Here is a 26,069-nt window from a genome sequence, read left to right as displayed (position 1 = left end):
CGCCGAGGAACGTCACGACGCTCCGTCGACGTCATCGGCGCGCGGAAGAGCGGGCGGGGAGGGCGCAACGTCATCGACCCGCGCCGGCGTTGTCGCTCACTTCCCTCCACACCTCCGACAAGGAGCCTCGCGGGTGAGCGAAGCGCAGGCTTGGGAAAGGGAAGCGGTCCGAAGGGAATGCGCCGAAAGCGGGGACGGCTCCGGCGGCGGGCGGGGCCTGCGGGAAGGGGCAGGCCTTGGCTGACCCCGCAGGCTGACTAAGGAAGGGGGCGGGGCTTCTGTTTGCGGTGTGTGAGAGGGCGTGGCATGTGGCTGGGGGCGGGGCTTACAAGCGCTGGTGCTTCCATCTAAAGAGGAGGGCGGGGCTGGTGGGCGGGTCTTGTTTGGGGAGGCGGGGCTTAGGAGTGCCGGGGTTGGGGTTCTCCCATGGAGGTGGGACCTTGGGATTGGGACCCTTGGCTGACTCATAGCTCCTGGCTACGTCAGGGTCATAAAAGCCTATCACTGCCACGATCACCACAGAAGGGGTGACTCCAAAGGACTTTGCCCCTTTTGGAGCCGCAAGGGCACTGTTCCCTCCTATTATTATTGTTGTTGTTGTTGTTGTTATTTATTAAATTAGCATACTGCCCATCAGGTCGAAGATCTCAGGGTGGTTCACAGTATAAAGATACCTTAGAGTACAAAATAAAACTAGAAAGTACATAATAAAAACAAGTACAAGAACAAACCAAACCAATAATCCCCTCTCTCACACGCAGACACATTTAAAAGGATGTGGAATGTTAATCAGTCCAAGGCCTGGTTGCCGAGCAACGTCTTCTTCGCCTGGCACCTAAAGGTGTATAATGAAGGTGCCAGGTGAGTCTCCCTGAGGAGAGCATTCCACAAATGGGGAGCCACTGCAGAGAAGGCCTGTTCTCGTGTTTCCACCCTCTGGACCTCTCATGGAGGGATCACACGAAGAAGGGCCTCAGATTATGATTGCAGGGTCTGGGTCCATTTATATGGAGAGAGGTGGTCCTTGAGGTATTGCAGTCCTGAGCTATTTAAGGCTTTATAGACTAAAACCAGCACTTTGAATTGGGCCTGGAGACTAATTGGCACCCAGTGCAGTTGGGCCAAGCGTATTATGCTGAAACCATCTTGCCCCAGTGAGCAAGCTATCCCTGTCCAGCCCAAGCGCAGCTGAGCCATTCTATTCACCTCAACCCCAATTCTGCAGGAGCTTGGATAGTGAGTGGGTAGTGCCTAAAGTGCGTGGGAACTGTTTCATATGAAAATGTCTCCAGAAAACTTCAGAGTGAGAGTCTGTAACCGCCAGAAGGCTCACCCTCTGGGTGTGAGACATGGCAGGGAGCAGGTGTGCTCTAGTGTGACAGTGGCCAGGTGGCTTCTGTGGACTTTAGTAACGCTGTTCCCAATTCTGTCAGATGCCTTCTGGGATAAGTAGTTGTGGTAGATTTTGTTGGTGGACTTTTGTTGTCTGCATAATATGCGAGGAGTTTGGGGAGGGAGGCAAGTGGCGTAGCGTGGATTGCCAGCCCCTGTAGCCATGCAGAGTTGGGGTTGGTGGAAGGGAAGCAGGCAGAGTACGCATGCACATTCAACTGCTTCACTGTGTCTACATCACCCAGAAGATTGCAGTCATTTCATTGACCGGAGAGGTCACTTCCTGGTTCACATGGAGAAGCCGTTTTCAATGGAGCCCAGTGACGGAAGCATGCAGCTGTACTGGGGCAGCACCAGGTGTTGAAATTTTCTGCTCCTTGCAATTTTGTGCCCGGAGCAACCATCCCTGTGCCCCCCCCCATCGTACGCTATTGGAAGGGATCGTGGGTAGGAGAGCTATAGCTGTAGGAAGGTGATAGGTCGCAGTGGAAGATGGGGTTAAGGCTATTTATGTCTTGTTCCTCCCACAGATTGGTCCCTAGTTGTTCATCTTGGGGCATCTGTACAATGGCAGCAGAAAAAACACAATTTTAAACACCCAACAACTCTGAAATATCTAGCACAGAAAAGCAACCAGCCCAGCGCACTCATTAAACAACAATATAACTGAATGAAAACCCACCTCACCTATTATTTACTTGCCTTTCTAAATCACCTTGTGGTAAGAATTAATGGTTCTTTCCAGGGCACCTTTCAACAGGACATCATGGCTGGGCCTCTGAGATGCCTCTGGCAGTTGCCTTCCCTACTGCGTTACTCCACTTTGGGGGCTGCAAGGCCATCCCTGCAGGCCCCTCTGAGGGGCCTTTTGCTGCATGGCTGCCTGGATAACGGGGCCCACCCTCAGATGGTGCAGGCCAGGCACCTCGCTACCAAGAAAGCCAAAGGTGAGAAAGGGAGTCTGTGGACCTGAACTTTCCCCAATTATGCATTTTCTACTGATCACCCAATCCTGGTGCCTTGAGAGTGGGTGGGAGGTCCCAGTACTCACTATTCAATGGGAGTTGTGGCAAGATTGAAGCAGTTGTGTTATCGATTGATCAGTTATTGTTATTTTTTATTAGACCTGTCACTTTTTTGCAGATAACTTTCCAAGGGACTTAAAACATATTAAAAAAACAAATATGTTATAATATGGACATGTTCATGGAAAAACACGTGCAATTTGTAAAAAATGTATAGACAGACAGGTAAATAATGTTTTTATTCATCTTTTATGGTAAAGAACAGACCTTTTGAGAAAACAATCGTTACAACAGTAAACAACAAATAATGTCCTGACAAAATTACAGGCTTTTGTCATGCTGTGTAATAAAGTTTAATTTGATTACTCCAAGAGATCACCCCACATTTTCCCAAGAGTGTTGGGTGGATTCCTGCCACAGTCTGAACAATGTGTTTTCCCTTTGTTATTTATCAGCCAATGCTGTTGACCATACTCTGGTATACCAAGAATCGATGATAAGCCCAATGCCAGTTTTCCAACATCTGACTACCTCCATATAGACAGCTGTCAAAGAAAGGCTAAGAGGTAATCATTAGGGTTGGATTGTAAGCCCAAGTAGTGCTAGTGCAGGAGACATTTCAACTGTTTTGTTATATATCAAGCTTATTTCTTTGAAGACAGCACTCCAGAAAGGTTTGATGATATCACTACACCACCACATATGGAAATATGTACCTTTGACTATGCATCCTTGACTGACTTCCTTAGATATTCAGGATAGTCACATCACTGTAGTGTCACGTATGCAGAAGTTTTAATGAGGATTCCCTGATTTTTGCAGAAACTGATTTCAACAGCCATCCAATTTTCACTGGAATTTGCACTTCTAGGTCCATTTCCCATGGCATTTTTGTGTATAATAGACTGCCATATTCTGGTGTTATTAGAGCTTTATAAATTGAGGAAGCCATGCCCTTAGAGAACGAAGAGAGGGTAACAAAGAATCTTAACAGCTGATTGAAATGGTACCATGACTATTTAAGGATTGGTATAAACAAAGTAAAAAAAAATCATTCCAGCAGCACCTTTGTTGGTCTAAGGTGCTGCTGGAAGGAATTTTTTTTATATTTTGTTGAAGTTTGTCATTGGTATGAGTTTGCATGCACACTTCTTCAGATACACTGAAACAGAAGTCACCAGACGCTTATATATAGTGAGAGGGTGGGGAGGGGTATTACTCAGAAGGGAGGTGGAAAAGGGTGAATGACTGACTGCTAGCTGTTGACAACTGTTAACGACTGCCATTGGTCTTACAGGAAAAAGCAAGGGTTTGGTATGTCAACTTTCTTACTTTGCAAGCGAGAGCCTGGTCGGTGTTAGGAAGCTGAGCTAGGGGGTCCCTTGGTCTGAGCTCACGAGGCAGTTCTTGTATTTTGTGAACCAGAGGTGGTGAGTCTGTGGCTGTCTAGGTGCCACTCCTAGCACCCCAGCCAGCACAGCCAGTGGGCACAGATTATGGGAACTGGTGCTCCAGTAGACACAGGAACCCCACCCTTGCTTTAAGCACAATCTTTTCTCATGGAGAATTCTGTGCAACCGAGGGTTTGCCACCCATCAGGAATGTTTGTTTGCACAGGCATCAATGAAACAAATAGGAGCTGTATAAAAACACAGCTATGCTCTTGCTGGTGCTCCCATTAGAAAACTGTTTTCGCGTAGTAGTAGGGCTAACCAGGGCTGCCTCCTCTGCCTCAAGTGTCCTCCTCTGGCTGTTCTGTCAGGTTGTTTCAGCGGGACACATGGGAAACATCTGTCAGTGTTTGGAGTGCAGCGACTGAGGCTTCTGCCTCTTGGATTATTTTGTGTGTGTTTGTTTCTGGCTGGTGACCTGTAGGTGACCTTGGAAGTGAGGGGCGGGGCTTCTGGTGAGTCAGTTGACTAGCTGTGGGCGGAGCTAGTCATTGTTTGGAAGGCAGCGGCGCGCGCCGTCAGTTTGACCCATCTTTTAGATTTTGGGGTAGCAAGTGTCACACATTCATTGGGCGGGACCTAGGCCTCCTCTTCATTCCCCCCTGACTTCAAACTTTTCAAGATGGAGGGAGAGGGAACAACCGTAGTCACCTGCAATTCCTGTGCAATGTTTGTGTTCTTGCCAAAGGATGTTGGCAGCTACACCTGTAACAATTGCAAGTTAGTTGCCCTACTAGAAGACAAGGTTGCCCTACTGGAAGGCAAGGTCCAGCAGCTTCAGGCCCATGTCTCTATGCTCCAGGGAATTAAAGAGCTGGAGCCTTCCTTGGATGCAGCAGAGCGCACTGTCTGCACCAAGGAGGAGACAGGGGACATCCCTGAGGAGGAGGTCAGTTCCCCAACACAGGAGCCAGATGTATGGAGGAACGTGACTCACAGAAGCAGAAGGCCCAGGGATCGCTCTGCTTGTTTAGAACTACACAATTGATTTGAAGTGTTCCCCTTTAACACGGAAGACAAGGAACAGACTCCATTTGAAGATGTCTCCCTCATCACAGTTGATCAGGAATATGAAGACGAGCAGCAAAGTCAGTCCTCCGGGAATATGCAGGTAACCTTGGAAGAGACAGCACATGGAAGAATTCTGACCAAGCCTATGAAGAGGCGTGTAGTGGTGATAGGGGATTCCCTACTGAGGGGTACAGAAGCAGTGATCTGTGGGCCTGACAAGATGTCTCGAGAGGTGTGCTGCCTCCCCGGGGCCAATATCAAAGATGTAACAGAACGGCTGCAAGGAATCATAAAACCCACTGACAAATACCCCTTCCTTTTGGTCCATGTGGGAACCAATGACACTGTAAGCCATAGCCTCCAGAAGATCAAAAGTGATTATGAGGCTCTGGGCAGGAAGTTGAAGCAATTAAATGCACAAATTGTCTTTTCATCTGTCCTCCCAGTTGAACGACATGGCCCAGGGAGAGAGGGAAAAATAGGAGAAGTGAACAACTGGCTTCACAAATGGTGCAAACAGGTTTGGATTCTTAGATCACAGTCTGCATTTTATTGAAGATGGACTTCTGGCAAGTGATGGGCTGCACCTCACAAAGGTTGGGAGGAATGTTTTTGCCATGAAACCTAAAAACCTCATCAGGAGGGCTCTAAACTGACTTATGTGGGGGAGGGAACAGTGGTCCTGAAGGTAGAAGTCTGTGCTGAAGATAATCATCCAAATGTCAAGGTCCAAATGGAGCAAACAGCACGCAGACCTAGTGGTGGGAGGAAAATATCCTTAAATAAGAGACATGGGGGAATGATAAATGGTCTTCAATGTCTGTATACTAATGCACAGAGCATGGGAAATAAACAAAATGAACTTGAGCTCTTGGTACAGCAAACTAAATACGACATAATAGGCATCACTGAAACCTGGTGGGATGAGTCTCATGACTGGAATGTAGTAATTGTTGTTGTTGTTTAGTCGTTTAGTCGTGTCCGACTCTTCGTGACCCCATGGACCATAGCACGCCAGGCACTCCTGTCTTGCACTGCCTCCCGCAATTTGGTCAAACTCATGTTCGTAGCTTCGAGAACACTGTCCAACCATCTTGTCCTCTGTCGTCCCCTTCTCCTAGTGCCCTCAATCTTTCCCAACATCAGGGTCTTTTCCAAGGATTCTTCTCTTCTCATGAGGTGGCCAAAGTATTGGAGCCTGAGCTTCACGATCTGTCCTTCCAGGGAGCACTCAGGGCTGATTTCCTTAAGAATGGATAGGTTTGATCTTCTTGCAGTCCATGGGACTCTCAAGAGTCTCCTCCAGCACCATAATTCAAAAGCATCAATTCTTCGGCGATCAGCCTTCTTTATGGTCCAGCTCTCACTTCCATACATCACTACTGGGAAAACCATAGCTTTAACTATACGGACCTTTGTCGGCAAGGTGATGTCTCTGCTTTTTAAGATGCTGTCTAGGTTTGTCATTGCTTTTCTCCCAAGAAGCAGGCGTCTTTTAATTTCGTGACTGCTGTCACCATCTGCAGTGATCAAGGAGCCCAAGAAAGTAAAATCTCTCACTGCCTCCATTTCTTCCCCTTCTATTTGCCAGGAGGTGATGGGACCAGTGGCCATGATCTTGGTTTTTTTGATGTTGAGCTTCAGACCATATTTTGCGCTCTCCTCTTTCACCCTCATTAAAAGGTTCTTTAATTCCTCCTCGCTTTCTGCCATCAAGGTTGTGTCATCTGCATATCTGAGGTTGTTGATATTTCTTCCGGCAATCTTAATTCCGGCTTGGGATTCATCTAGTCCAGCCTTTCGCATGATGAATTCTGCATATAAGTTAAATAAGCAGGGAGACAATATACAACCTTGTCGTACTCCTTTCCCAATTTTGAACCACTCAGTTGTTCCATATCCAGTTCTAACTGTAGCTTCTTGTCCCACATAGAGATTTCTCAGGAGACAGATGAGGTGATCAGGCACTCCCATTTCTTTAAGAACTTGCCATAGTTTGCTGTGGTCGACACAGTCAAAGGCTTTTGCATAGTCAATGAAGCAGAAGTAGACGTTTTTCTGGAACTCTCTAGCTTTCTCCATAATCCAGCGCATGTTTGCTATTTGGTCTCTGGTTCCTCTGCCCTTTCGAAATCCAGCTTGCACTTCTGGGAGTTCTCGGTCCACATACTGCCTAAGCCTGCCTTGTAGAATTTTAAGCATAACCTTGCTAGCGTGTGAAATGAGCGCAATTGTGCGGTAGTTGGAGCATTCTTTGGCACTGCCCTTCTTTGGAATTGGGATGTAGACTGATCTTCTCCAATCCTCTGGCCATTGCTGAGTTTTCCAAACTTGCTGGCATATTGGGTGTAGCACCTTAACAGCATCATCTTTTAAAATTTTAAATAGTTCAGCTGGAATATCATCACTTCCACTGGCCTTGTTATTAGCAGTGCTTTCTAAGGCACTAATATTTCTAATGTAGTAATAGAGGGATACAATCTATTTCAGAGAAATAGACCAAACAGGAAATGAGGAGGAGTAGCGTTATATGTCAGGGATGTGTATACCTGTGAAGAGATCCAGTATTTAAAACTTCAAAGCCAAATTGAGAGTATCTGGGTCAAAATTAAGGGAGAGAAAAATAACAGTGATCTCATTGTGGGAGTTTACTATAGATCCCCAAGCCAAACTGAGGACACAGATGATGCCTTCCTGGAACAGATGGCCAAGCATTCAAAAGGAGGTGAGATAGTAGTAATGGGGGATTTCAACTATCCTGATATTTGTTGGATGTCAAACTCAGCCAAGAGCATAAGGTCGAACAGATTCCTCACTGGCCTTGCAGACAATTTCATTGTCCAGAAAGTGGGAGAAGCAACAAGAGGATCAGCCATTTTAGATCTGGTCCTAACCAATAGTGATGACCTGGTTAGTGGGGTAGAAGTGGCAAGATCATTAGGTGGGAGTGATCATGCTCTTCTGGAGTTTATTGTTCAGCGGTAAGGAGCAACCAAGCATAGTAAGACTTAAATCCTAGACTTTAAGAAAGCCGACTTCAGAAAACTTAGGGAAACGCTGGGTGAGATCCCATGGACAGAAATACTAAAAGGGAAGGGAGTTTATGATGGTTGGGAGTTTGTTAAAAGGGAGATATTAAAAGCACAACTTCAGGCAATACCAATGAGACGGAAACATGGAAGATGCCTAAAGAAGCCAGGGTGGCTTTCTAAAGAAATTTTAACTGAGTTAAGATTTAAAAGGGATATGTACAAAAAAATGGAAAAAGGGGGAAATCACCAGAGAGGAATTCAAACAAATAGCCAGCACATGTAGAGACAAAGTCAGAAAAGCTAAAGCACAGAATGAACTCAGGCTTGCCAGAGAGGTTAAAAGCAACAAAAGGGGCTTTTATGGGTATGTCCGTAGCAAAAGGAAGAACAAGGAAACAGTGGGGTGACTTAGAGGAGAAGATGGTGAAATGCAAACAGGGGACAGAGAAAGGGCAGAACTCCTCAATGCCTTCTTTGCCTCAGTCTTCTCCAAAAAAGAAAACAATGCCCGACCTGAAGAATATGGAGCAGACCTGAAGAATATGGAGCAGCAGGGGAAACACAGTCCAGAATAAGTAAGGAGGTAGTACAAGAATACTTGGCTAGTTTAGATGTATTCAAGTCTCCAGGGCCAGATGAACTACATCCAAGAGTATTAAAAGAACTGACAGAGGTGATTTCAGAACCACTGGCAATAATCTTTGAAAATTCCTGGAGAACAGGCGAAGTTCCAGCAGACTGGAGGAGGGCAAATGTTGTCCCTATTTTAAAAAAGGGGGGAAAGAGAGGACCCAAACAATTACCGCCCAGTCAGCCTGACATCAATACCAGGAAAGATTCTAGAGCAGATCATTAAGCAAACAGTTTGTGAGCACCTAGAAAGAAACTCTGTGATCACTAAAAGTCAGCATGGGTTTCTGAAAAATAAGTCATGTCAGACTAATCTGATCTCATTTTTTGACAGAATTACAAGCCTGGTAGATGAAGGGAATGCTGTGGATGTAGCCTATCTTGATTTCAGTAAGGCCTTTGACAAGGTGCCCCATTATATTCTTGTAAAGAAGCTGGTAAAATGCAGGCTAGACAATGCTACCATTCAGTGGATTTGTAACTGGCTGACTGACCGAACCCAAAGGGTGCTCATCAATGGCTCCTTCTCTTTTTAAAAAAAATTATATTTATTGTCCTTTTCAACTTAAAATTTCCATTCATATCATCATCTTACATCATAATATCATATAATCCAACATCAAAAAGGAAAAAGAAAAAGGCAAAAAAGCAAAAAGGGGAAAAAAAGGAAACAGAAAAAATAAAGAAAAAAGCGAGCAAAAAGGAAAAAACAAAAAGTCAATCTAATATTCATCACATTATCATAACATTGACTTCCCTGCTCCTCCCTTCCCGAGCCTTATTTATAACCCCTATTTGGCAATTTTCTAGTTATACAAATTCTAAACATCTCCAATTATTCATAAAAAAGTATTCTAACTTATACAATTTAACAGTCTAACATATCACTTATCTGCTAATCCTTAAATTAATACCTTATATAAATTCTTTAAACCACATAACAAATTTAATTAAACCTCTAATTATACCCTTTAGCCTCTTGATTTTCACTAAAAATATTCTAACTTATACAATCTAATATTCTTTCACCTCAATTTACGATTTTAAAACCTAATGACACCCCTCCTCCACCGGATGACTTTCCCCTGGATATCCCAATCAGCTCATGTGTACAGTCCAAATCCAAACCATTTAATCGATCCCTTTATTACAATACCTCTCAACCCACTCCATCTCTCACCCACTTCAGCCCAGCTTCTTCGCTCCACCAACCCCTCTGCCAACCCCAGTCCTTTTTCTTAGCCTCCCAGTTAACATGTTCTTCGCCTGGTTCTTGCCTCCCCTCTCTCACTAAGGAGGTTCGAACCCAGGCCACCTCTTTGGTCTTTGACACAGCTTGATTGTTTTTTCCAGGAACCTGCTCTCCCTCTCTCACTGAGAGAAGCACTTCCTGGGAACCTCTATACAATACAGTTCCATTGTTGTAACTCATGTCCTGTGCAGCCTCTCCCACCAGTTGCACTTCGTTCGCGGTCTGTAGCTCCTCACGGTCTTCTTGTCTTGAAAAATTAAAGTTCTTATTTTCTAAAGTTTCAGTCTGTGTCTCAGTGTTATCAACGAGGAGAGGTTGGTGTAGGTTGTCCTTGCATAACTTTATAAGTCTTGTATATTCTTTAACTCCCGACATCACCTCTTGCAGTTTTTCCCACACGCTTTGTATCCCCTTCTCACACATCATGTCGATTATTTTGTCTATCTCCGTCCTTTGTCTTCTCAAGTTACAATATGGTGCATAGGCTGTTGTGTCAGAGAGAAAATCCTCCTTTGGCTGGCCGGTACATCCAGGCTTCTGTCACCCCGCTACCGGAGGGCTTGTTCTTATTTATATCCAAAAAATCACGGAAATCCAAACTAAAAGTCACTCACCTCCCCTTGGCTCCGCTTTCAGCTTACTTTTTAGCAAAGTCCAGAGTCCCGTTCCAGCGTTATAGCTGCAGGCTCGGCAATTGCTTGATGGTATCTCGTGGGGGGGGGAACGACCTCAGTTTTCTTTTAAATTCCCCTCCAGTGTCCAAATTCCTTCCAAATAATAAAATTTCTTTACTTGCATAACCAATTTTTCTTTCTTTGGAGGTATCTAGCGCGCATTGTCGCTGGCACGGAGCTTTACGCCTCAGAGATAGCGAATTGACCCAAGGCTCCGTCCCGCTCTGCCTGCGCACGTCATCCCCCCAAAAGGGGGTTGTCGGGCGGCGAACGGGGCTCAATGGAGCTCAGCTGGGTACCCACGTCCCCGAAAAGCCAAATTCGGGGGTTCTCCGGGTGGCCGCTTCGCTCAAGCGGCTCTACCCCCTCTCTGAGGCGCCGGGAACCTCGGAGCCCGAAAATTCCCCTCCGGTTCCAATGGCACCAGACCAGAAGTTCCCATCAATGGCTCCTTCTCATCCTGGAGAGTAGTGACTAGTAGGGTGCCACAGGGTTCTGTCTTGGGCCCAGTCTTATTCAACATCTTTATCAATGACTTGGATGATGGGCTTGAGGGCATCCTGAGCAAGTTTGCAGATGACACCAAATTGGGAGGGGTGGCCAATACCCCAGAGGACAGGATCACACTTCAAAATGACCTGAAGAGATTAGAGAACTGGGCCAAAGCAAACAAGATGAATTTTAACAAGGAGAAATGTAAGGTACTACACTTGGGCAAAAAACATGAAAGGCACAAATACAGGATGGGTGACACCTGGCTTGAGAGCAGTACATGTGAAAAGGATCTAGGAGTCTTGGTAGACCACAAACTTGACAAGGGTCAGCAGTGTGATGCAGCAGCTAAAAAAGCCAATGCAATTCTGGGCTGCATCAATAGGAGTATAGCATCTAGATCAAGGGAAGTAATAGTACCACTGTATTCTGCTCTGGTCAGACCTCACCTGGAGTACTGTGTCCAGTTCTGGGCACCACAGTTCAAGAAGGATACTGACAAACTGGAACGTGTCCAGAGGAGGGCAACCAAAATGGTCAAAGGCCTGGAAACTATGCCTTATGAGGAACGGCTTAGGGAGCTGGGTATGTTTAGCCTGGAGAAGAGAAGGTGAAGGGGTGATATGATAGCCATGTTCAAATGTATAAAAGGATGTCATATAGAGGAGGGAGAAAGGTTGTTTTCTGCTGCTCCAGAGAAGCGGACACGGAGCAATGGATTCAAACTACAAGAAAGAAGATTCCACCTCAACATTAGGAAGAACTTCCTGACAGTAAGAGCTGTTCGGCAGTGGAATTTGCTCCCAAGGAGTGTGGTGGAGTCTCCTTCTTTGGAGGTCTTTAAGCAGAGGCTTGGCAGCCATATGTCAGGAATGCTTTGATGGTGTTTCCTGCTTGGCAGGGGGTTGGACTGGGTGGCCCTTGTGGTCTCTTCCAACTCTATGATTCTATGAAACAGAAGGTTCATTTCATCAGCTTTGCTGGAGGCCCAGCTCCACAGGGCACCTGTCAGCTGCTCTTTATAAGAAATGGTGCCTGAGATTCCTGCCTCCCACCCACTTCCCTATCCCTTTCAACTTTTTTAGAGAGTAAAAATGCGGGGGCAGGGACTGTTTTAACTGGTGGCGGCATTTAAGCCACGTTGGGGCTTTTTTTTGCTGAAGAACTGGTTGCAAATACAGTGGTACCTCGGTTTATGAACACAATTGGTTCCAGAAGTCTGTTCATAAACTGAAGCGTTCATAAACTGAAGCGAACTTTCCCATTGAAAGTAATGGAAAGTGGATTAATCCGTTCCAGACGGGTCCGCGGAGTACTTAAACTGAAGCGTTCATAAACTGAAGCATGGGTGTAATTGGTTCCGGAAGTCTGTTCATAAACTGAAGCGTTCATAAACTGAAGCGAACTTTCCCATTGAAAGTAATGGAAAATGAATTAATCCGTTCCAGATGGGTCCACGGTGTTCATAAACCGAAAATTCATAAACCGAGGTGTTCATAAACCGAGGTTCCACTGTACTCTAAATCAGTGGTTCTCAAAGGGTGTGGCAGGAGACGATGGCAAGTGAACGCAAGGACAATCAAAGAAACATTTAAACATTCTAGCATAGTATAGCATAGTAATATTTTTTTGGGGTAAATACAACCAAAAACAGTATTCATGCCTCTCTTAAAGACCCTTGGCTATTCTCCTACAGATCTCCACGACATATTGTTGTGAACAGAGATTTTCAATGCTGACAAATAAGAAAAGTCAGAAAAAAGAAGGGCTTCTTTGTATTGATGAGGAGACAAGATTTTGTTTGGTCTTTATCTAATATAAATGAGATTACAGTACCTGGAAAAACCGAAGTTACACCTCACAATGAGTTTGTATACACACGTAAGATACATATGCAAGAGGCTCATTTATATTTTGGGAATGATTCATGTTCTTATGTAGCTGCATTGTTTTATACTTCTTGGATGTCCCACGATCATATTATAAAGTAGTTGTGTTCTATGTTATAAATCAAGCACTGCTAGGAGTTGTTTCTTTTTGTTTTTCAATGTATTTCTTACCAATAAAAAAATTCAGTGTGGTGCAAGCAAATTTTCATTCTGAAAGTGTGACCCAGAGAAAAGAGTTTGAGAACCACTGCTCTGAATAAATAAACAGCATTGCTTGTACTTCTCCAGCTAAAGGGAAAGGCCAGACACGGGTGAACATCAACACTTCTCTTGTTGAGGAGATCATTGGCTTGGATGAGGTGAATGAGGAAATGCGTTCTGTGGTCAAAACTCTGCAGGAGGAATTCAGCAAAAACTTGAGCATCCGCACCTCGCCAGGTAAGTCAACTCCTGCAAGTTTGCAGCACCTGCTCTGAAGCAGCAGCCCCCAGCTTCCCCACATTGCCATCCCAACATCTCCAGAGCTCTTCTCCAGACACAATAATTGATGGCTGCCTTGCAATTCTTAACAAAAAAATGCTTTGCTTGCCCTGAGCTTGACCAGGAAGCATCCCTTCCTGCTAATAGCTTCCTGCAGACAGTCATTGCAGAGTGGGAGATGTCAGAAGCATATAAGTGAACCATTTGCAGATGTGATGGCGAGGAGAATTGTCAGCTACCAGCGTGGCAGGAAAGGGGCAATTGCCACTAAATTAGCCTCTTGGAAATTGCCCTCAAGATGTGGGGAGGACCAGACTTACCTTGATGGACTGGCACCTTTGGCTTAAAATGGGGTTCTTCTGTAGTGTATCCCCTGTAGGGATCCCCTTCCTACAAACTTATACTAGTAAGTATCAATGTTTGCAGGCCACGAGAGCAGTCATTGCCTCACTGATTTGATGGAGTTGCTGTTTCATAAGAAGAGCTTGGCTGAATTATACAAAAAAAAATTGTGACAGCAGTTGAGTGCAAGCGCAAGACTTAGGCAAAGTGTGCAGTCCAGTGCACATTCGCATGAGTGCATGTCCCACTAAATCAGGGTTGGCAAAGTTATTGTGGCTTGGGCCGGTTCACGGTCCTGCAGACATTGCGGTGGGCCAGAGTGTGCGCACACGCATGCATGTGCAAAAGCTATTTCCGGTGCTCCTTCTGGTGTGGAGGAGGCGTGCGCAGCTTCCCATTGGCTGCAGGAGCTTCCTGCAGCCAATGGGAAGCCGGCCAGCGTCACGGAAGGCGGTCCCCATTCTGCTCTGCACTGGTTTGGCGCAGCACACAGGAGCCAACCGAGCAGGCGGCGGGGATCCATGGGCCGGTTAAATGACCCCCATGGGCCGCTTGTGGCCCATGGGCCGCTTGTGGCCCATGGGCCTTAGGTTGCCAATCCCCAAACTAAATACAAGGTGAATTGATTCTGAGTAGACATTAGCATTGTACTGTAAAAAGTTAGACAAGCTGCCACAGAAACTGGCACAACTGTGCAGTCACACCTGCAGCTTTGGCTGTGTTAACGTGAATCCTCTTGAACAGTAGCTCTTCCTGCTCAGTATAATGTTTTGGTTTTTCTGTTCAAGCATTTCCATTTAAACATTTCCAGAGAACCAGTGGTGGTGCAGTGTTTAGTGTGTCAGACTAAAACCCGGAAGAGACCAGGGTTCAAATCCTCTCACTTGGCTGTGAAGCTCACTGGTTATGGCTTTGTGCCGGTCACTGCCTCTCGGCATAGCTTACCTCACAGTGTTGTGGGGGTTAAATGAGGAGGGGAGCGCCATGTAGGCCCCTTTGGGGGGAAAAGGGGGGTATATAAATGAAGTAAATAAAAAATACTTCATATTTACGGTATAAATATACACACCTGGTCCTTACTTACTTAAGTTTGCCTGGCTGGAAGCATTCTGGAGCAAGAATCTAAAGAGCAGATTAACAAAGGGCCAGAAGGGAAGTGTCTGAAATCACAATTATTGAGTTGTCATTCTGTGTGGGGCCCTGCCTAAAAAGAAGTTGGGCTGTTGCTACTGAAAGGAGCTGTCGGTTGCCTGACCATTTGTCTTTATAAAAGGTGAATAATCAGTCATTCAGCAGGCGGGGTTCTATCCAGCATCAGTCATACACAGTGAGGATCCAGTGACATCAAGCAGCATGGCTTTACGATGTCCATTCGTTTCAGTGGGGCTGCTCTGAAAAGACTTGAGTTGTACACATCCCTTAGATCCACTTAACATTTTAGAGTGGTTAATTGGTTAAAACGTTGAAATCCATGTAAATTAGTTACTTAGCCTCTGGTCTCTTTTAGCAAGGTAGGGAAGAACAACAGCCTACCTCGCATATAAAAATAGAATAAAATGAGAAGGAGCTGGTAGTCGGACAGTGGGGTGGAAAAAGTAGCTAGTCAGCAAACAGTGTCTCCATCAGAACAACCCCCTCCTCAGTTCAGGGGTGGGGGCCTTTTTTTTTTTTGCTTTGGTTGCTGCCTTCACACTGTTCTGCTACTGTTGGTTTATTTATAAATATATTTGCATACTGCTCTATCATTTAAAAATCATCAAGGCAGTTTACAGCAACAAAAGCATAAAGCCATGCATCAAAACACTGAAAAGGCCATAGAAACATTGTTGGCCTTTGGTTTTAGATAGCTTAGTCTAGGGAACCTCCAGCTCTGGAGGCAGAACTGTAATGATGCCTCTTGCTTCTCTGAGTGGAGGTGTGTGTACTGTATATGTACGTGTAAGAGTACAAACCCCCTGACTTTCGCATGGTGGGAATGTAGCCTGATGTTCAAAGGGAGGAGTCAAATAATTGTGCTGCTCCCTTTTGCCTGTCTCTCCACCCACCCATTCACATCGCACGGCCCTTGCAATGGAAAAGGTTAACCACCCCTAGCATGGAGCTGCATGGCGTTTGGGCTGCTTCCATGCTGGCTTTGCTTCCAGCAGCACCCAGATGCTGACATGGTTTTGACGTGAATGTCCTTCTTGTTCCAGGGGCTCTGGACCACATCACTGTTGCAACTAAGGATGGGAAGTTGCCCTTAAGCCAGCTGGGGCAGATCTCCCTGAAATCCCCGCAGCTCATCCTTGTCAACATGAGCAGCTTCCCAGAGGTACGTGAACAACCCTGGGTGGACTTCTGCATGGTTGGCTCTTGGAGCGATTAAGAACTGCATGAGCCAGAAAGGAGACCAAACCAAGGCAGCCGTGGATTCACCAGGTGACCCCAGGAGCTGGACACCCCACAAGGGGCCAGTGTGCCCAGATAGGACTGGGAGAGTTCCTTGCATGAAGCCCTGAAGAGCCATTGCTGCCAGTCAGTGTAGACAGTACTGAGCTAGATGGACCCATGGCCTGATTCAGCATAAGGCAGCTTCCTATGTTCTCACCCTTAGCTGAAATGAAGGCTTAAGTATAACAGCCATTGCAGTTGATATTGTTCATCTTGCCTTTCCCACACTGTTGACATTTAGAGTTGTAAGCTCCTTGTGGGCAGATCCTTCTTTTGGTGCTTTGACAACAGTGAAAAACATGGTGAACTGCCTTGTCAGCACTGGAGCGTCTCTGTAGTTTTGTAAGCTTTCCTGTTTCCTAGGGTCAGAGAACCATAGGATTGTAGAGTTCGAAGGAACCCAAAGGTTCATCTAGTCCAACCCCTGCAATGCAGGAGTCAAGGCACCCATCCTCCATGACCCTAAAACATGCTGTGGATTCAGAAGGGACCCTGTTTCTTCCCATCTCCCCTTTTGTCTTTTCATCTGTTTTCCCTCCAAGAGTGAGTAATGCTGGCAGGGGCTGGTGCGAGTTGTGGTCCAAAGACTAGCTGGAAAAAGACTGGAGGAGAGGGTCCTGGATTAGATGGAGCCACGATTTGACCCTGCATAAGGCAGCTTCATATGTCTAGGTGGTTACTGCAAAAACTCTGGAGCTATATGGGGTGAATAAGATTTCCAGCGGCCAGGTTTGACTTCAGTGCTCTGCAGGATGTTTGCTTTTCCCTTGCCTGATGAAACCAGAATAAATTGTGCAGGGTAGGTGGGTTGTTTTTTTAAAAGAGAATGAACAAACTGACAACCCATGTCTGAGAGAGTAGAACAGACAGACAAACAAAAAAACCCCACTGCTTTTCAATCAACCTGGCATCATTTTATTACATTTGCAACATCAATAGAATAGTCACAGGCCTTTGGCAACTTGTGGAATTATATCTTTGTTTAAAAACTGAAATGGCTCAGAAGTTCAAAGTAATTAAATAAGACGATTGGTGCTTTTAGTGGTGGGTAGGGTTGGGCAATATATCAATACCAGTATATCATCCAAAACCTGTTTGAAGTCCATATTGTTAAAAAGGTTTCATAATTTTTCACCTGGCAATATATCACAAATCCTCTGTGTGTGCGTGTGTGTTTGTTTGTTTGCTATGCAAAAATCACCATACAGGAAAAACCATACCTCTACATAGATCATGATGTCTGAAATAAGAATGGATCTATCAGTATATCATGATGTTTAGCCAGTAATATATCACAATGTTGAAAACCAGATATTACCCAGCCCTGGTGGCGGATTACTGTTCAATATTGACTGTTGCTTGTAAAAAATAAATGAAAACAATAAAAAGTTAGTGGGGGGGGAGGATAATATTTTAGACAGCTTTCTTCCTTTTGCACAAATTATGCAGGGTGTAGAATACAGATTTTGAAGTTCAGTATGTAGACTGCCTGTGTGTGTACATGTATTTAAAAAATAGCCCCCCCCCCAACGCCAAAGCCACCCCCTCAACATTGCCTGTCAAAGGGGCTGTGTGCCTTGTCTCATCCCTGCCTGCCTCCCTCCCAGCTCTGGCTACAGATGGGGCTGGCAGCTTTCAGATCCTGCCTGAAAATCCACAGCTGTGAAAAACAGGCCTTGTGCTAATCCCCGTTATTTTCACACTTGCCTATGGTTGCAATGTGGAACGAGTTAAAATGATTTAACTCTTGCCTCTAAGCTCCTGCTGCACGCAAAGATCTTTGGCACGCAGAGTCAGACCCTGGAATCTTTCATCTGCTTTTGGCCTATGTCTTGCAAAGTCCAGAGTCTCCTTCCATCAGGATCCCCTTGGGTATTAACCTAAAAAAATAAAAATCTGTATTGCCTCAAACCATCAAAATAGTTTTGGTTTTCCACTTTTGGTTTTGGTTTTCTTCCTCCCTTCCTTAGCTGCTGACCCCCCCCCTCTTGCCCTCCCCCAATACCCACTTCACTGATACCTCAATACTGGGGATGAGGGAGGGGCTGCCGTTTGCAATCCAGTTTTGATCAAAGGGGCTTGCGCTGTTGTAACTTCCTGGTTTTGCTGGTAAGCGAACTAAATGTTTCCATGTTCTGTCAAGATGGATTGCTTCCATTGATGGAGAGCCCCGGCATTTGGTAATAATTATTTGCTAATTCCCTCCGCCTTTTTTATCTCAGGGTGCTTTTTTTTGTTTTCGTTTTTTGCAGAGCGCAGCTGCAGCTATCAAGGCGATCCGAGAGAGCGGAATGAACCTGAACCCGGAAGCAGATGGCCTGATCATTCGCGTGCCTGTTCCTATGTAAGCAACCACAACAGCCGTCTCTCTTGATTTGGCGACCCCAGTGGGGGAATGCGATCGCGCTGGCTGGCTTTCCTGGGCAACCCTATCTTTACACTCTGGGTTTCTTTTATGGAGTTAGCTGAAGGAATGTTTTCTATCATGTCAACCTCCCTCTGTGTTGAGGTTCTCTGGGTTCCCCACACTACCACTGAAGCCCAAGCGGTTGGAGAGAGGCCTTTCTCAGCAGTGGCACCCAGCCGAGGAGATTGCTGCCAGCTCCAGATTTCAGCATGCCTTTGGGCAAGGTGGTCTCTGTGAATCCCCTTCCTCAAGGGAGCCCGCCTCTTGCCTTGGTGTCCAGGACACATAGCTGTCCTTTTCCAGCTCTTTGTACAGCTGGCGCCCACCGAGCTGGCATCGCTTCTGAACTGACCAATGCCAGCAGTGAAGAGGTTTGGAATTTTTTGATGGAGAGACGCTCTTCCTACCCACCCACCCACCCCATCACCTTGTTTCACCACAAAACTTGCCCATAAAAGCTGGTTGTTTATGTTTTTACAGTGGTAACTCGGGTTACAAACGCTTCAGGTTACAAAGGCTTCAGGTTACAGACTCCGCTAACCCAGAAATAGTACCTCGGGTTAAGAACTTTGCTTCAGGGTGAGAACAGAAATCGTGCTCTGGCAGCGTGCTCTGGCAGCAGGAGCCCCCATTAGCTAAAGTGGTGTCTCAGGTTAAGAACAGTCTCAGATTAAGAACAGACCTCCGGAACCAGGGCTGGCCCTACGGCCAGGCTGGGTGGCGCAGGGTGCCATGGCGCCCGCCCACCGGCCGCTCTTCCGCACAGCAGCACCCTCGGCAGTAGTGCTGTGCGCTGAGCCCACCCGCCCGTCACACAGCAGCGCCCTCCGCAGTCGCGCTGCGCCTGCCCGCCCATCGCGCTGGGAAACGGGGGGGCCGCCGGAGGGATCCGTCGCACCAGGGCGCCAGAGGTGCTTAAGACGGCCCTGTCCGGAACAAATTAAGTTCTTAACCAGAGGTACCACTGTATTTGGTTTCTGTACCACCATTCCTTCCAAATTGGAGCCCTGGGCTGCATACAACATAACTAGAACAGCACCAAAGAATGGCGATTGGCAGTAACTTCCAGACTGAAGTTCCAGACTGAAGCCCTCTGAAACACACTTAATAATTTCGGTGTCATCAATGTAATTTAACTTAGGTTCTGTTCAACAGTATAGCACAATGAACAGTGCAATGTGTGCTATTTACAGACTAAATCTTACGGAGTCCAAAAAGCAGTCTTTTTAAAAGATTAGATTTGATTCATGGGCAATAGATTAATGGGTGATTAATGGGTGATAGACAGTAACTAAGAACCTCAGAAGAGCCTTGCCGGATCAGGCCCACCTATCCCAGCCTCCTGTTCGCACAGTTCTCCAGCCATGGAGGCAGAGCAGAGCCATCTTAGTCTTACCCTCCATTAATTTGTCCAATCCTCATTTAAAGTCATCTAGGTCAGTGGCCATCACGGCCTCCTGTGGGAGGAGTTTCACAGTTTCAACTATGCTACATGAAGAAGTGACTTAGTGGAACCTATGTTTGTAGAACAGTCTACCTCAAAAATAAGAATCTATGGGCAAATAGGAAAGGAGGGCCATGCTGGAGCCGGCCACTTTGGAAACTGACTGCTGGGCAAGAGGGGTCTTGGCTCTGGTCCAAATTTCAGCCTCCAAATTTCCCATGGATAGTAACAAGACGGTAGTCTTTGATGGCCTTGGAGAAGGTGACCAGACAGGATAATGTTGGGTATTAGATTAAGCATATCATACAGTGTTAGTCCTACTCTGCGTAGAACCATTGTAGTTGATGGCCGTGGCTAACTTGAGTACAGTGGAACCTCGGTTTATGAATTTTCAGTTTATGAACACCGCGGACCCGTCTGGAACGGATTAATCCACTTTCCATTACTTTCAATGGGAAAGTTCGCTTCAGTTTATGAACGCTTCAGTTTATGAACAGACTTCCGGAACCAATTGTGTTCATAAACCGAGGTACCACTGTACATTAATCTTATTAATTTCTACAATAACCATGCCATTGTTTAAGGCAACTCTACTTGGCCCCAGGGGACTCACAAAACCCCCTACAAATTAATTACACAGGCTTACATAGGGGAATCCCCTTGCCTTAGCTTTATACATACGTAGAAATTATGTCCCTTTCTCAGGGCAAAAAGCATGCCTGCGTCATCAGAGCTGTATGCCAGATTTGGTGAGAAGGTCAGCTCAGGGCTGAGTTTTTTCCTGCACAGGAGTAATTGACACGTTCTTCGTGCGGTCTGAGTAAGCAAAGTCGCCTATCTTAACAATATCCTATCTTCACACTCTCTTTTACATCTCTTAGGCTGTCTATCAAAGCATATGGTATAATTCCCACTACAAGGGTGACTCTTGAGTAGCAAGGATGCAGGCCAAGGCCCCCAAAGAACCCTTAATAAAAGCAACCTCCCCACTCGCCTTCAATCTTCCATTTCCCTGCAGCACGTGGTATGAAATCCAGCTTTTGGGTTTGGGCTCTGCAGCGAAGGCCTTCAGGGAAGCAATTCCACAGGCACATAGCCAAGGGCTGAGGGACCTGGTCTCCCAGCTCTTCTCAACACCAGCCAGCATGGCCTGAGGTTGGGGGTGAGGAGAGCTGGAGCCCCATCAGCCTCTCTCCCCACACCCCAGGTGAATGCAGGCAACTTCAGGAGAGATAAGCCTGAAATGCAAGCACGCATGGCAGAGAATGGCTGAGCATCAGCATTTTTGCTTTGGCCAGGAAGATCCTGTTCTGGTTTCTGCGACTCCTGCTCTCTTCTTCCTTTCTCTTCTCCCTGCCCGGTTCCCCCCCCCCCAACTCCCCCCCCCATGCAATCTTGAAGGAGGCTGCTATTATCCTCCTAATTGCTGAGGATTTCGACTGGGTGCACAGCAGCCTGATTGTTAACACACTCCCAGATCATCCCCTGGTTTGAATTACACAGGAGGAGGGAAGAGACCCAGGAGGAGCAGAAAGGAAGGAAGGCAGGTTTCAATGTTGCTCTCCCATCTCCTCCTTTGTCGCAAGGCCACACTTCTCCCTCTGTTACCCCATTTCCTGTCCCCAATTGCAGGGTGTTACTGGGGCTTTTTTTCGAGAACTTGCTGAGCACCCACCCAAAGTCGTTAAAAGAAATTGATATCTTGTGGCACACAAACTGTGGAACTCCCTGCCTATTGAAACCAGGCAGGTGCCTTTGCTCCTTTCAGTGCCTGCCTGCTCAGACATGTAGAATACTGCCATATGTTTTTAAGTTTTTAGTTCATTGTTGGTTTTACCTTTCTTAAAAGAGTTTTTACTGAGAATTTTATTGTCTTATTTTCCTTGTAAGCTGCTCTGGGTTTTTTTTGTTTGCTGTTAAAACAAACTTGTGGTGTATACATTTAATGCTTTAAATAAATAAAATAAGGCAGCCGGTGCCCTCCAAGTGATTGGGACTACAGCTTCCAACAGCCCCAGAAAGTGCAGGGAAGCATAGAAATTGCCCAGAACATCTTGAGGGCGTCAGCTTGGTGAAAGCTGCCGCACGAGGTACCCTTGCTCTTCCTCACCTGTCGTTCTTGTCTCCACCTCTCCCATGAAATTTTATCTCCTAAGCACGATTTTCCCTATCACTCAAGGCTTTCCCCCCACCCCATTTTCAGGGCCAACCAAATTTGCATCTGCCTACACATTCAGAAACCTTTCTAATCCCCTGCTCCAGTTGCCTTGTAGCAATTAGCCCACACATTTATTGAGAGAGGTTTTCCTGACATTTCCTTTTTATATTACACTTAATCTTATCGTTGCAATTTATTAATTGCCTTCTAAACCACCACCTCACAGCAGTTTACACATAAGATAGTTGAAAGGATTTAAAACACAGAACCAACAAATAGATTCAAAACAAGACAAAAACCCTACATGTAAGAGGACACTCATGGTAAAGACCCTTCGATCCAGCTGAGGACTTGAAAGTGCACATAGCAGGTGCCTGTTACATTGCAAATTGTCAGCCAGTGCAAATCCTGCAAGCAAGGACTGTGATACCTCGAGCACCGCATTTCCCCATATGGACCAACCTGGATCCTGTGATTATCATCTGAGGTCCTTCATGTGCCTCCTGCATGAGAATTTCTGGAGGGTGGCAACACAAGAACAGGGCCTTTTCTGTGGTGGCTCCCCGCTTGTGGGATGTTACATATTTTGGGGCCATGCAGAAACATTCCTCCTCTTCCAGGCTTTTTGTTAGTTAACCAATCTGGCCTTTAAAACTGTGGGTGGGGAGGTGTTACAGTTTTTGTTTATTACTATGTCAATGTGTTTTTATATTGCAAACCACCCTGTGATCCTCAGATGAAAGGCGATATGGTAATTTGATAAACAAATGCCATCTTCTGTACCAGATGCAGCCTCCGGGGGAAGCCCCAAGGGTAGCTGCACATGGAATACATTGCAGAAATCCAGTGGTGAGGTCAAAGGCAACCCTTTGCTTACTGTTGGACTAGGGTCACCCGCGAACACAGAGAGAATTTGGTCACTGTGGCAAAGCAGCTCACAAACAGAGCAAAGGAGTCCCTGAGGAGAGTTCGCACCGAGGCCATCAGCCAGACAAGGAAGGCCAAAAGCTCCGTGTCAGAGGATACCATCCGGTTGGTAGAGAAACAGGTACGAGTCGGTTGATGGGCCATTTTCTAATACTATATTATTATTATTATTATTATTATTATTATTATTATTATTAACTATTAAATTTAACCTTGGAACGCATCTGGACCTGCTCCCACATCAAAAGCCAGCCTGTCAGGGAGAACTCAGGAGGGGGAGAGAGTGCTGCTTTTGCACTTGAATCCTGCTTGCTTGTTTCTCACTGTGAGAACTTCTCCTCTGTGAATTTGTCTAACCCTCTTTTCAAGCCCACCAAGTGGCTGGCCGTCACTGCTCCTGTGGGAGTGAGTTCCATAGTTTAACTGTGTGCGGCATTAAAAAAAACCCACTTAGGTGAGATCTACACACATATAAAAAAACGCTGTGAAAATCCTTTTTAAAAAAAAAGTTTTGAAAAACTATTGAATTTAGAGACCAACTGTATCTGTTTCTGAAGAAGTGTGCATGCACATGAAAGCTCATACCAATGACAAACGTAGTTGGTCTCTAAGGTGCTACTGGAAGGATTTTTTTTGTATTTTGTTTCGACCATGCCAGACCAACACGGCTACCTACCTGTGTATTGAATTTGTCATAGCTCACTGTCATCATTTACTGTCCCATTTGTGTGATGCACTTTACAACACAGTTAAAACGTTTTATTTGCAGCTGTGTAGCTGAGCCCTTACTTTCATCTGTCCTGAACTTACCAACATTCAGCTTCCTTGGATGTCTGTAATGTTTTTATTTTTTTTAAGAAAGTTACCTGCATTCACACACTCTTCCCCCCCCCCTTTCTGCTCTCGACCTGCTACAGATCCAGCAAATGGCAGAAGACACAGTAGCCGAAATGGAGAAGCTGTTGGCAGCAAAGACAAAAGAGCTGCTTGGTTAGCCTGCTTATGGGAGATTTCAAGCCACCTGTCACCCTGCGGAGTTTTCTGCCCATCACTGGACCTGTGTGGGTGCAGCATTTTGGCTTCCATCATGTGCGAGGCTCTTTGGATCGAGGCTGGATATACGATCATTCCCGCTGCCCTCCCTATGACTCTGGCATTGGCCAGGAAAATTGTGTTGGCAACTTCGAGGACAACTGGGGCTGATGAAATTAATACGGAGAAGGTTGCAGCCCCACTAAAACCTGGTTGACATAACCACATTGAGTGGTGTTTCTTGGCAAGAGAGAGAGAGAGCGTGCCTGATCAAGGGATTATTTTTCCCTGGGAGCAATCACATTTTGGATTGTCAATGACTGCTCTGGCCATTTCCACTTGCTTGCAAACTTCGTCAGAGTGGGAGGAGGCAAGGAGGCAGCAGAGGCCAGGCATCTTCACGATCTCGCTGGGAATCTTGTACATTAGGCTAAATAAAGCATCCCAGGAGTTCCTCCGTGTGATCTGATGACTCCTCCCCTGCTCTTTGTCCTTGCTGACGTTAGAGTGCAGGGAAGGTTACATGCAGACTTCCATAGCATAGCCGTTCGGGGCAGGGCAGCCTGAACTGCTGAGCTGGGTCCCATGGTTCCTGGTGGCAGCTCCCCTACTGCCTCAGTTTGCCAGATGGTGCAGTCCTGGTGCAGTCCACACACACCCCTTTATGGTAAAGCACGAGGCTGCGTGAGCAACTTGACCTGGTTAGGCTGCTAGTTTCAGTTTCTTGATTGCCTAGCCCTCATGGCTGCAAAGTTAGACCTATGTTGGCAAACCACAGATCTTTAAAGCGTGTGTCTTTTCTGTTGCAAAGGGGGCGTTAGGGTTGTAGGAAGCTATTCTATCCTGAGTTGGAACGCTGCTTCATCTAGCTCAGAACTGTTTACACTGACGGGCAGTCACTCCCCAGGGCTTCAGGATGGAAGAAAGGGCTCATTTGATAAATGTAAGGCTGGCTCGAAAGGGCTGAGCTGAAAGAAATTTGCTGAGCCAAGTAAGCGCTGTGGGGCGTTCATTTCCCCCTTGATCCATTTATCAAAAGAAGGAGGCACAAGTTTGAACGGATTGCAAATGTGTCTAAACAAGTCCTCAAAGTAGACCCACTGAAATTGACAGTCGTGATGGACGGATAGGCCCATTAATTTTAATGGATCCACCCTCAGTAGAGCTTAGTTAACTACTGCCTCATATTTCTAAGCACTTTTTGAGGGCAGGCTTGTATAAAGTGGGGAGGGGGCAGTCCTGCCTGGAGGTTTCTAGGGCACAGGTGAGGTCCTGCTTAGTCTGGAGGAGATGCACCTGGAGTATCAGCCAAAACCGATAAAAGGCTCACAGTTGCTGCCGTGACCTGAGCCTCCCAAAGCGCCACAGGATCAAGGCGCCCCCATGAAGCTAAAATCCTAATCCTGCAAGGGAGCCTGCACCCCTAACCCAAGGCCTCCAAGCCTCCCTGCGGCACTTCCTGGCGACCTCTGCTAAGCCGGGTCGATCATCAGTGTTTGAAATTCCCATGGTGGAGAAACCCACCGTGGTCCCTAGGAACACAGGAAGCTGCTTTATGCAGAGTTAGACCCATGGGGCCTCAGTTAAGAGGCAAGGGGGCGACAGGCAGTGGGCCACTGGAGGTGCAAACCAAGATCAGACTGCCATCCATTTTGTTGAATTGATTGAACCAAATAATTTTGGTTTGATATTGAATGAATGTGTAATTAATTGCTAGTGTTTTGAATTTCATTGCATTATCTTCCTTGGCGGGTTGTGCAAACTGCTGTTTGATGCTTTTTTATAAGGTAGGAGTCTCTCTCCAGGCTTTTAGGCAGGGGATCTTTGCAGCCCTCCCTGCAGATGCTGCCCTTGGGGGACTGAACTTTGCTCCATGTCTGCATGCAAGGCAGATGCTTTGCCCCTGAGCTGTGACTCTTCCCTGTATCCATGAGTGCTTGGGCCCGGCCGTCGGCCTTGGGTTCAAGTGATGCCTTTGCAAAGCACCCACTGGTCCCA

The 26,069-nt window shown here is 46.3% G+C and overlaps 1 protein-coding gene across 3 annotated transcripts; it reads left to right on the top strand.

Moving 5' to 3' along the window:
* MRRF (mitochondrial ribosome recycling factor) lies at positions 1-24,524 on the top strand. Of its 3 annotated transcripts, XM_088665349.1 has the most exons (8): positions 42-133; positions 2,138-2,339; positions 2,873-2,983; positions 13,137-13,286; positions 15,866-15,984; positions 18,356-18,447; positions 23,001-23,160; positions 23,957-24,524. In XM_088665349.1, the coding sequence occupies exons 4-8, from the start codon at positions 13,220-13,222 to the stop codon at positions 24,032-24,034; spliced, it is 516 nt and encodes a 171-aa protein (XP_088521475.1). In that variant the 5' UTR covers positions 42-133; positions 2,138-2,339; positions 2,873-2,983; positions 13,137-13,219; the 3' UTR covers positions 24,035-24,524. The 3 variants fall into 3 exon arrangements, with proteins under 3 accessions (XP_034958368.2, XP_088521475.1, XP_088521476.1); XM_035102477.3 differs by lacking the exon at positions 2,873-2,983 and having other exon boundaries at positions 1-133; XM_088665350.1 differs by lacking the exons at positions 2,138-2,339; positions 2,873-2,983 and having other exon boundaries at positions 63-133.
* The last annotated feature ends 1,545 nt before the right edge of the window (positions 24,525-26,069 follow it).

Source organism: Zootoca vivipara, chromosome Z2 (genome assembly GCF_965207765.1).
Source record: "Zootoca vivipara chromosome Z2, rZooViv2.hap1.1, whole genome shotgun sequence".
NCBI lineage: Eukaryota > Metazoa > Chordata > Lepidosauria > Squamata > Lacertidae > Zootoca > Zootoca vivipara.
This window is presented reverse-complemented; position numbering and strand designations above follow the sequence as displayed.